The 11,566-nt window shown below is 37.2% G+C and overlaps 1 protein-coding gene and 1 long non-coding RNA gene across 5 annotated transcripts in view; one reads left to right on the top strand and one right to left on the bottom strand.

The window, feature by feature from the left end:
* Window positions 1-1,151: 1,151 nt before the first annotated feature.
* LOC149676684 (uncharacterized) overlaps window positions 1,152-11,566 on the bottom strand; it is a 198,422-nt gene continuing 188,007 nt past the window's right edge. For 3 of the 4 annotated variants that reach the window (XR_016366508.1, XR_016366509.1, XR_016366512.1), the window contains 4 exons: window positions 7,790-8,011; window positions 2,053-2,131; window positions 1,761-1,984; window positions 1,152-1,534 (listed from right to left, as the gene is read on the bottom strand). This is a non-coding gene — a long non-coding RNA (uncharacterized LOC149676684). The remainder of the gene's footprint in view (window positions 1,535-1,760; window positions 1,985-2,052; window positions 2,132-7,789; window positions 8,012-11,566) is intronic. The other variant, XR_016366510.1, reaches the window with a different exon arrangement.
* Window positions 8,649-11,566, top strand: part of LOC149676687 (adhesion molecule nephrin-like) — a 39,065-nt gene continuing 36,147 nt past the window's right edge. Inside the window, exon 1 of the mRNA XM_089837751.1 lies at window positions 8,649-8,965. Coding sequence (XP_089693877.1) covers window positions 8,920-8,965 — 46 coding nt within the window. The 5' untranslated portion in view covers window positions 8,649-8,919. The remainder of the gene's footprint in view (window positions 8,966-11,566) is intronic.

The raw sequence follows: 11,566 nt of genomic DNA, 5'->3' as shown, positions 1-11,566 counted from the left end.
ACGCTAGGCCTAAATGAATGAATGCTAGGCCTAACTGAATGGACAATCATTACCTATTACCATTAACATCTGCCGTGACGTCACAAGTCAATTACCTCGGTGACGTCATAGGCCACGTGATTTGACGTCATAGGTCACGTGATTTGACGTCATAGATCACGTGATCTGACGTCATAGGCCACGTGATTTGACGTCATAGATCACGTGATTTGACGTCATAGGCCACGTGACCTAGTCATAGTAAGGGGTCACAGCAGGGGGTAACGGCAGGGGGTATCAGTATGGGAACAGCAGGGTGTCGCAGCAGGGGGTCCAAGCAGGGGGTAACAGTATGGAAACAGCAGGGGGTACCAGCGGGGGGTAACAGTATGGAAACAGCAGGGGGTACCAGCGGGGGGTAACAGTATGGAAACAGCAGGGGGTCCCAGCAGGGGGTAACAGTATGGAAACAGCAGGGGGTAATAGTATGGAAACAGCAGGGCGTAACATCAGGGGTTATCACCAGGGGGTCACAGCAGGGGGTATCACCAGGGGGTAACATCAGGGGGTATCAGCAGGGGGTAATGGTATGGAAACAGCAGGGGGTAACGGCAGGGGGTCCCAGCAGGGGGTAATAGTATGGAAACAGCAAGGAGTAACAACTGGGGGTTCCAGCAGGGGGTAATAGTATGGAAATAGCAGGGGGTCACAGTGGGGGGTAACAGCAGGGGGTAACAGTATATAAACAGCAGGGGGTAATAGTATGGAAACTGCAGGGGATCACAGCAGGGGGTAACGGCAGGGAGTAACAGCAGGGGGTAATGGCAGGGGGTATCAGTATACACTTCGAATAAAATCATTCATTATAACTTTGATACTGTATTCAAAATTTCATTGGATAAAGTCAGTCATTCTGTTTGTTAAGAGTGTGTCACGTCAGTGTTGAACAAGCACTTTAATCATACTCTAATTCAGAGGGTAAGAATCAAGTTTCTATACCTTAATCACTAACTATAATTAGTAAGCTTACAAGCAAAAATAAATTTATCAGGCAGACTTATAAATATTAATGCCATATTTTATTTCGCAATATATTCCATTTGATACATTCATATTTATTAAAAATTAGTAATGAAAATACTTCTTAAAAATGTGTAATCATTCATTATAACTTTGGTTAAAGTCTTTTATTTCGTTTATTATTCGACTATAACATAGCCATAACTATAATAAGTAAGCATGCAAGTTTTTATTTTGAAATATATTTCATTGATACATTAGTTTTTATAAAAAAGATTAATAATGAAAATAATAAAAACATTTTTATAAACGTGTAACTTCTGAGCGTTGAGTTCAGGTACTGAAAATAATAAGAAAATTTCTATTACTAACAAATTTTAATCGGCTTAGAATTTCCACTATTTTTCCACGCTAATATCCTACTGAGCATTACTGTGGAAAACGATGTTTTTTGGATGGAAAACCAGGTTATTTTGGTGGCAAAAATTAGCATTATGCTTTTGCGTCCAGATAGGAAACCTTGAAAGCGACAACCCTTAAAAGTAACCAAAATACACCTTTGTATTTGTAAAACAAGTTTTGTTAAACCACAATCCTGGAGATCTTCTCTCTCGAGCTAGCGAAAAGGGAACGTTCCCAAAACACCCAAAACGCGCAAAAACACCACCACGTGCAACGAAAAAGAATGCACGTTTAGCGCAGAAGGCTCGAAGATGATTCGCTAGCTAAGAGAGAGGAGACCTTTATAAAATGAAAACTACCTTGTAACAAGACGACCCAAGATCTGGGCTCCTAATAGTTTCCACATCGTACCGTACTTAACAGGAGTACAGAAAATTCGAGTCAATAGCCCCTCGATGCGCTAACTTTAACTGTTTTAAAATTAATTACTTCAATTTATTTACTTCTGTTATAATTATAATAGTGAGACACGAAGAGAAAACGTGAGTACCCCCACGATGTTCATCCTTTAACAGTGGCAAAACTAAATACCCATTAAAAGAAGTACAAAAAATTATAACCCTTAATCCTTACTTCAATAAATTTACTTACGTTCTAACTGTAATATCCACGAGGCCACAAACTAGAACTTTCCTTTAACCGAGTGGGCTACGGGTCACGAGTGGAGTGACTGAAAAAGACGCAAAGGGAAGATGAAATGTCAGCAGATGAGCTACTTATTAATTTTAGTTTTCTAAGAAATTTATGGGAAAACATTTGAATATGCGGTTGTCCAACAACCCAGGGACTCGAGGGAAGAATTATTTTACAACCACGAATTTTTAAAATTTCGAATGACGTACGCTGTTAAAGTGCTGAAATTAAATTTAGAATGACCTTAGAATACTAATATCCCCTTTCTCGTGCCTGCATTTCTTGGTTTTCTGTATCGACAAAAGCACCCACTTTTCCCCTATAGGCACGATTTCCCGCGCTACATCGGGAATGAAAAGCCATGACGCAAACTTTTACTAAACGCGTAAACCTTTACTAAAACTAAAACTAAAACTACGCGTAACTAATTATTCCTTTTAATGATTTTAAGAATAATCCCAAAAGAAATTTCCCTAAACGCATCAGTCAAGAGAGAAAAACGAAAACAAAACTTGGCACTGCAAACAAATCGAAAGTAAGTAAAGGAAGCCACCACTAAAGGCGTTAGGAAAAACTTTTGACTCTTGGCTTTTGTAGTATTCAAAGCTGCGCAGAAGGAAAACTTGGTACTAGTCTTCATCTCTTCTCAACTGGTAAAACTCAACTTTTCCGGTGTCTCTGAACTGTAAGGGCAGAGCGTGAGCTCTTCCTTTATTCAAAAGGGAAAAACAGAGGCGCGGAGCTGTTAGGGCAGGATGGGGGAGGGGGAGAGTCTTTCATTAATCTAAGATAATGGAAATGAATGGAACTAATGAGTGTCGAGCCCCCTAAACGGTTTGCGTGGGGGGTAACACCCCTCCTTCCTCCCATTGCAGGGGGGACCAACCGAGAATTTTTATACACCCGTCCCTAAATGATAAAGAAACGAAAAATAGACCTAAAGTGGCCATGACAATATTTTGGTCTACTATTTTAAAAGCCTTTAATTGATTTTACGCTCAATTAATACCATAGCAGAAGGTGATAAATGGTTTAATTTTCTTTTAGAAAATCTTTTCAATCTTAGGACTTGCACTTAAATAATATTTAAATAAATTAATTATGAAAAAATACTTCGTAAAAATACGCGACATAACACCTGACTCGCCTTTATTGAAAACCAAACCTCAGCTTAAAACAGTATAGAAAAAGATATTTACTACAAAAGCTCGCCAAGTATTTTCAGTATCACTGTTTGCAAGTACCATTTTATAGCATTTGAGCGGCTTGGTACAAACCAAAATTCCTCGTATAAATCTCTTAGCGCGACTCGAAACGGGTTTTTCTAAACCTCTAAAACACTAGGGGCCCCACGATCTCAGCGACCCAATGACAAATGCATCTCTGTAGGGTTTTTTCTTCAAGCTCCTAATTCGATGGCCACTGTTTAGTAGCGTTTTTCCCGCCTCCCCCCAAAACTCCAAGGGTCCCAAAGTATTTTTTCTGTTCCTTCACGCTCAGATACCCCTGAGAATTACCAGCCGTAGATACGAAAGAGGAAGCTAGGCGAGTAAGTTATTTTAGGCTTAAGACTACTTAACACTAGGTGTCAAGAAAATTAGTAAAACTCGAAACGAAAAACGAAATTAAAATAAAAAGATTTAAATCTTAATTAAGGAACCTTGGCTTGTTACTTTGTATCTCTCTTTCTTATTTTAAAATTAGGAAAGCCTTAGAATTAGTTCTCTTTTTTTAGATAATTTATTTGCCAAATAGGCCTTGGTTCTTGCACGTGCTTTGTGTGTAAAAATAGGCCTAACAATTATTTTTCCTCAGAAAGGTATCGCCATGATGTGTTTTGTTAAAGGGCATTGGCTTTAAAAGCTCGTAACTTAAAGTAGGCCTTTAGAAATAGTTATTCGAGAATCTGCCTAGATTTGAAATGACTATAGCGAAATGTAGAATAAAATAAAAAAAACCCAACCTAATTTATTAGTATATAGATCTATAAGGAAGAAATAGATCTTAAGCCTTGGTCAATCATTTGTACCTTTATTTGGAGGTTCATCGGAGGAGGAAAACCTAGAGTAGATGACGCTAGTTTCTCCTCTCTAATGTTAAGAAGGGGCCCTAAACGTATAGGAGCCGGGACCCGAAACCCTTCGAAAATCGTTAGCAGTAGAGGTTAAGAAGAAAAATTCTTAAGACTGTTTTCCTATTTAGCGAATTGTGTTCGCACTAAGTCCGAAAAAAGTGTACGCCAATGTCTAGCACTATATACTTAAGCCACTTAAATTCATAGAGATTTAATTTCACAAAAGCCCTTATGACTTAAGCCTAGTTTGAATTAAAAAAATAATTAAAATGGAAAATGCAGAAACACGTGGGCGATTTATTTCGCGCCAAAATCTAAAGAAGTCTATAGTTTTCCCGCTCTATTTCGTACTCTATCTAATTACTCTATTAGGCTTAGGTAGTTTCTCAAGTATCATTAAAATATAACTACTAAATCAATTAGAAGTATTCTTATGGAGACTTCATTTTTAAATTTAATGTGAACAAGGCTTAGCTATAGCGATTGACGCTATCGAATTCGTAACACGTTAGTTTATCCATTGGATCTGTGTACGTGTTAGGGGAGTTATGGGAATTTAGACTATAGAGCTAAACCTAGGAGGCTCCAAACCAAACCACTTTCCTTGCCCTACACACAAAAAAAAAAAGAAGGAAAAAAATAAGAAGCAAGTTGCCTTCCCTTGGACGTATCGTTCGTTCCCTTCTCAGAATCATCTTCTATGAAAAACCTCCTCTCTCTCACTCTCTCTGTGGCCGAAAAAATAGATTTAAAACCCCCAATATCCACTGAGCTTTCTTATATTTTTTTCCCGTTGACCAGAGTCGTGAAATATTAAAGGAACGTAGGTCAAACTAGCGTATAACCAAGTCAATACACGTTTGATTTAGATAAGATAACATTTACATCGGAACTTTGGCGCCCTGCAAGGTATATTGGAAGCGGCGGAGATTCACAAATGTTACAGGGGGAAGAAGGCGTGCAGGGTGAAAGATACCCATGTATTTCTTACGAGCCCCTGTAGAAATGTTTTTCCTGCTGAACTAAGAAATTGAGTAATAATAATCTAGGGAATAAATACTACGGTGGATTTTGATTTTATCTTAGTTTTATTTTAAATAAAGTACCAAACCTAATTTTACTATTTTCTCTTGAAATTGTTAAGCCTAATTTGACTATTTTCCCTCGAAATTGTTAAGCCTAATTTGAGTATTTTCTCTCGAAATTGTTAAGCCTAATTTGATTATTTTCTCTCGAAATTCTTAAGCCTAATTTGACCGTTTTCAATCTTCAAATTCTTAAGCCTAATTCAAAGTTTCTCAAAGTTCAAATTAATAAGCCTAATTCAAAGTTTCTCAAAATACAAATTCCTAAACATCATATAATTCTTTTCAATCTTCAAATCTCTAAGCCTATTTCAAACTATTTCTTAAGATTAACCATGACGTTGTTGCATCATTTAAACCTAAAATTAATGGTTAACTTCTTTTAAAATTAGATTAATTTCCCGCCCAATTAAAGAGAAGGGATTAAACGGGGAAGACCTTAAGAAAACATCCTCAATTTTTAAAACAAAAAGAGCAAGACGAAAAGAAAAAAAAAAGAAGTCCAAAGGCGCGAGGCAGGTTGGGTAATCCAAACGTTTTAGCGCGTTCCTTGAGAAAGATATTTCAAGGCAAGAAGCCAACCCTCTTTTTCCCGCCTACTTTTTACAAAGAGACTATAAAATGCACTCAGGTAAAACTAGATGGTCGTTATAGAATTGAGAAAAAGAGTCGATCCCGCGATCCTGAGTGGAGAGGCTGCGAGATAAGATAGTTGAGGAAGATGTTCCTTGCCTTAAAGAGAAGTTAAATTCAATATAGAAGATCGCATCTTTACCATCTAAGCTAGGAGAAACCCCGGGCCATCTAGAAAGCTAGTTTGCTCCAAAATGGTAGCTGACAATGGATGAGAGAACCAGAGTCTATCTTAGTCTTAAAAGTCCAGCCATCCTCTTGACCCCCTCCCCCTTTTTCAGATGGTCGAAAACACTTCAAGGGTGTCCAGGCGTTTCTAGCTTCGCGAATCTTTGCCCCTTTTCTGACCTCTGGGGGACGTTTAAGGCCAATGAGCCTTTGAAGACGCTTTACACTAAGTGTGGGCAAGCGACGGGGTGAAGTGGAGTTAGTGGGGCCAGTCCCTCCTGCCATTGGGGTCTCATTAAAAAGAAGACCGTTAGGATGGCACCTCTAAGAGTATAAGACTACGGGGGCTTCAAAACCCCCCTTCCACAACCCCGATGTCGGTCGCTTGGGGTTTGGTATCAACTGAAAGCAACGAGGCCCGGCCCGTGTCTCTTTCTCTCTATAAACATTTGGTTTTGGGGCAAAATTGGGCCCCCAAAAGACCCAAAACTAAACTGAGGAAAATGGGGTCATAGAAATGACAATTGAATAGATACAGAATATATTTGAGAAGTTTAATATTGGCGGGAAACAAACAAAGGGAAGAAAAATCCCGCCAAAAACGAAATTAATTTTCACGCGCCACTTCGTTTTAGATAAACTTCACGTGACTGAAATGTTTTTATTTTTAAAATTAGGCTTAGCGGGAATGAGATCTGTTTAAGCCAAACTAGGGTTAGCAAACCTTTCTTTTTTTAGGACTTGTAGAATCAATGTAAAGGAAGGAAAATGTATAAAGAAAGAGAAAGGAAGTAGGCCTAAAAAAGAAAAAAAACTAAGGAAAGGGAAAGATAGATACAAACGGACGGACCAGAGGATAGAAAAAAATATATATATACGGAAAACGGGGCCGGGAACTAGAGTCCTTATCCGCGAGCCGCTACAAGACTATTATTTACCGACTAGTATTTTTTTCCGTTTGAAAAGGAAAAAAGTAGGGTCTCCAAACGAAAGAAGAAGGGAGTCTAAATCAACGACATCCTGTATGCTTAGCGCGCGTAATTTGAGATAAGGCGCTTGCCGGCGATTGCTAGCCGCTAAGTGTTTAGTCTAAGCCTTTTTCTCTCGATATACTACGAGAATCTATACAATTTCTCGTCAGAAGGGGGAGTTTTTCTCTCTCGGACTAGACTAGAACTAAACCTCGATATCTCTCTCAATGCGCTAGACTTGGCAATAAAGATCGGCCGCTTAAAAAGCCAGCGGAAAATGCTCCCCCAGTTTTGTATAGCAAAGCTTCATTGGCTAAATAAAAATACCCCTTTTTATTTCAAGAGATCTCCGAGATCTTTCAGAATTATTTAATTCGCATTGCGAGCTTACTAGGTTTAAGATAACCTTTTATTTTTATTATTAATTTTTTTTTCTTCTAAAATTAAAGCCCTCTTATCGAGGAAGTGTTTTATCTTTGTTACTATTCAGGAACAAAACAGAACTAACTCATTTGTCGACTGCTTAAGATATTCTTCTCATCTCAAAACAATGCTAAGCCTAATGTTCTTCGAAAGCTACATCATCACGCGGTCGGTAACCAGTAGCTAAGCCTAAATTGAATTTATAATACGGGGAAATTCTTAATAAAGAGATGTAGAAGACGGCGGAGGGCTGGAAAAATCCTTAATAAAAAAAAAGGATGAGATGGCCTAGCTGCCTGATCTTGATGGAAGAAATCTTTATTAAAAGAAAAAGCGCTTACTTGGCGCCGACGAAGTTTTTCCCCCCAGCTAGACCAGAAGTTACTGAGCGTTCCTGCATTTTTCATACATAGCTGTGGTGGTAGCTATAGCTGACTTTGTAGACTATAGTGAAGAAGGGTGCCTGCCAACATCAACTGCTCACAAAACTAACACACTCCTCTACCATTTCTCCTTGGAAAGTTTAATTCAAGAACCAAACCGAACCGGAAATATCTTCATTTCTATAAAGAAAAACACAAAATTCAATTTATCACGTGAGAGATAATTAAGAAAGCGCGCGAAATTTCAAAAATTTAAAACAAGGCTTAACGAATAAGCATTGTTACAAAGACACGTGACATTATAAAAAGCACGAGAAATTTTAAAATTCAAAACAAAGGCTTAAGGACTTTTTGAAAACAAGGCTTAACGAATACGCATTGTTACAAAGACACGTGACAAAGAGAAATTTTAAAATTCAAAACAAAGGCTTAAGGACTTCTCTACTAGTTTAAAATAAAGGTTGATAACAAATTATAACGTAATGCTTTTAAAAATAAATAAGATAACGTAATTCTATGGGTAAGAAGGTAAGAAACATTTGCTCAAAACCAAGATGACACATTGAAAGTTAAGACTCTTCTTCAAAAGTTTCTATTTTGTTAAAAACGCGGGGATTGAAAACCCAAAGCCAAAGTCTCCACACGCGCCGCGTCTACGCGTTTCTCGAGTTGGCGGACAGAGGACACCTCTGTTGGTGAATCGTAGGCAGCGAATGGGATCTCTCTCTCTCTCTCTCTCTCCCGGAGTTTTAGGAAGACAAGAGAGAGAAGTGAAGAGAGTTGAGAAGAGGAGGAGGGCCTTTTGGAGTTAGGGGAATTAGAGGAAAGGGACAGGAAGAGGAAGGCCCAAGAGTGGTGATAGGAAAGAGAGAGCGTGGACTCCCAAAGAGTGAGTCGACTTTTCAGAGTGCAGAGATGAGATACTGACGGGCGGCAAAACCAGTTAAGAGAAACACGCATAGAGAGTCAAGAGAACGCTCGGACACCCTCTCCTCCGAGCTAAGTTATTACGCTAAAACAACCAACAATATTCAACAAAACAACAGTGTCCTCCTTCTCAACTTGGCAAGCCAGAAAAGAGCAGGAAGATGATACTTATAATCATGGCTCAACTTTTACTTTCAGCCATACAGGGTAAGTGAACTTCATTTTTACCTCATTACTTGTAACGTTATAATGAGCTATCGCTAATTAAGTTTACAATCTATTTAATTAGTCAAGTGTAAATATTTAGGTTGAAAATTATTTTATTTTCTTTATTAACTAAATTGGTTTCTACGACGGTATGTTACGTTAAAACCTTTCTTAATTTATGATTATAACTCATAAGAGGTCAGGGGTCAGGTTATTGCAGTCTTCAAGACGTCAATTAAGCTAACAGCGTGAAATATATTTCAAAGCAATTAAGTTACTTAACTTACAATCTCGCGAAATTTATTCCAAATATTGAAGAAGGTTCATTGAACGAAAAATAACTTCAAATACATTTAATTCAAATTTAATTTTGTCGCGTATAATTAGCTAACACGGTTAACTTAATAAAAGTCTTAGAATTATTTAAATTTTTGTTTTTAAATTATATTTATCAAGTTACAAAGAACTAACTTGGTAAAATTTCGTAAATCTGTTCTCTCCAATGAAATTCATTGTATTTAATTTAAAAAAAGAAATTCTCGGGACTTCGTTTTACATTTGAAGATAAGAAATTTTTTTCTTCCAAATTCCGGGAAAAAAAGTGTCGAAAAAAGATTTAATTTAACGGTCGACTAGTTTTTAAAAGCTCAAACAACTTTGACTTTTTAAGAGTCATTAGTTTTGAGCAAAAACGAAGATTGAAGTGAGGGTTGGTGGGTATGGAGACGATGATGGCGATCTTGGAGAGCTAGGCGATTTAAATACAAACCCCTCGATCCCCCCACTCTTCCCTGAAGTTTCGTGGTGTAAATTGGGCCCTCTCTTTGGGAGGTTTCGACTAAACAATCCTTTCCAATTTTAACATCTCTCAAAATTCGTCATAATAAGAGAAAAATTGGAGAAAAAGAATCGGATTTTATTTTTTATCAAAAGTACATAACTTGACTTGCTGAAATAAGAAATAAGAAATATTAAAATAAACTTTCTTTTTATTGAACATCCTTCCTTATCTATTTAAATGTAGGTCTACCCTCTTCAAATTTAAATTCATACCCTGATTGTACGCAGAGATATCTTTATGATGACGTAATTAAGGAAATTTTCCCGCCCGTTTTATTTATCAATTTTTTGGGGGGGGGTTTCCAAATTTAGGCTTAACGATTTCGTACATTACTTTTTTTTTCACTTCTCTAATCTGGGCTATGAAAAAATGTCAACTTAAATTATAAAGTATTAAATAATTTTATAGATTTAAAGGAGTAAAATACACTAAATTTCCTTTAAGATATAAACTTTTAAAGTTTGAATTGGAAAAGGGCACCAATTTTAAGGGGGCGTAGAGAAATCAATTACGAAACTTGGTACTAGCTAGACCTAGCAATCGAAAATAGCCGCTAAACACAAAAGGCAAAACTGTAAATCGACTGAGAAAAATTATTTTTCTTAAGGAAGTTTAAAAATTGTCCAACGAATTAAAAATATCGGGGGGAAAAATCGATATTAAAATATATCGCGCCACATTTTTATCGAATTAGAAAAATAGTTATTCAAGTAATTTCTAATAACTAATACTTTCGTACCTAAAACGAAAAATTAGCAACGTAATTTTATTTCAATTAAAAGTAATGCCGTTTATAATTAATTAAGGGAATGGAATTTTATGGTAATAATTTAAATTATTGCAAAATTCGATACGTCTCTTTGATCAAATTCAATTAAAATGTATTTTTTAATTGACTGAGCAAAAATTTAAAGTGAAATAAAAATGCGTATCTTTATTTTCTAGCTAGCTAGCGAGGCAATTTAGATTCATTAGAAAGAATTAGAACTACTTTTGAATTCTAAAACCCACCCCATCACTATCTCCGTTACACTTGGAATATTTTTTTTTTTTTCGGTTTTGTTTCTAGATCTTTTTGCTCTGCTACATTAAGTGGGAGTTGCAATGAATGCTTTAGTAGATAAGATGGTTGACAAGTTAGGTTTTGTATAGTTTAATAAGAGTTTAGACGCGTAGTTTTAACTCTTCAACTATGTCATCTACCAAACAACAACTTCTCGAGACTCTACTTTTGTAAAAGCTCGCGCGCAAAAATCCCTCGGGGATTCGTTCGCATTAAGATATCCCCTCCACCCACTTACCGAGAGGCCTTTTTCCCGCCAGTAGTGTCCCTGATTGAACTGCTTTGCGCGAACTGTACTTTTTGGCGGGAAACTAGCCAGCCAGGGGTAGAACGTGATTTTTGAACCAAGCCAGCCAGCCAGCTAGCTAGGGGTCGAGAGAAAAATTTCACCTTTGAAGTTACATTTCAATTAGGAAACGTAGACTTTGCAATATGGTTTAAAGTTAGGCTTAAGAAGTTTCAATTCTTCTCTAAAGGTAAGCCTAGGCTTAAAAGTGTCGTAAATTCCGGGTGGTACGCCAAATGAGTGTTAAAAAGGAAAGCGGGTCGCAAAATAAAACAGATTTCACTGAACCAACCTCCGAGATTTACCTTATTTTTATTTAAGTAAAGAGAGAAGTAATTAGGTAATGCGTACGAAGGTATACTCCGGTATTTCACCTAAGCCTAACCCCCCCCCCCTTAATCACGACATTAA

Source organism: Phalangium opilio, unplaced genomic scaffold (assembly GCF_054372755.1).
Source record: "Phalangium opilio isolate 3A_F unplaced genomic scaffold, DU_Popi_V2 ptg000045l_1, whole genome shotgun sequence".
NCBI classification, from domain to species: Eukaryota; Metazoa; Arthropoda; class Arachnida; order Opiliones; family Phalangiidae; genus Phalangium; species Phalangium opilio.
Note: the sequence above shows the minus strand (reverse complement) of the source record. Positions and strands in the feature narration are given on the sequence as shown.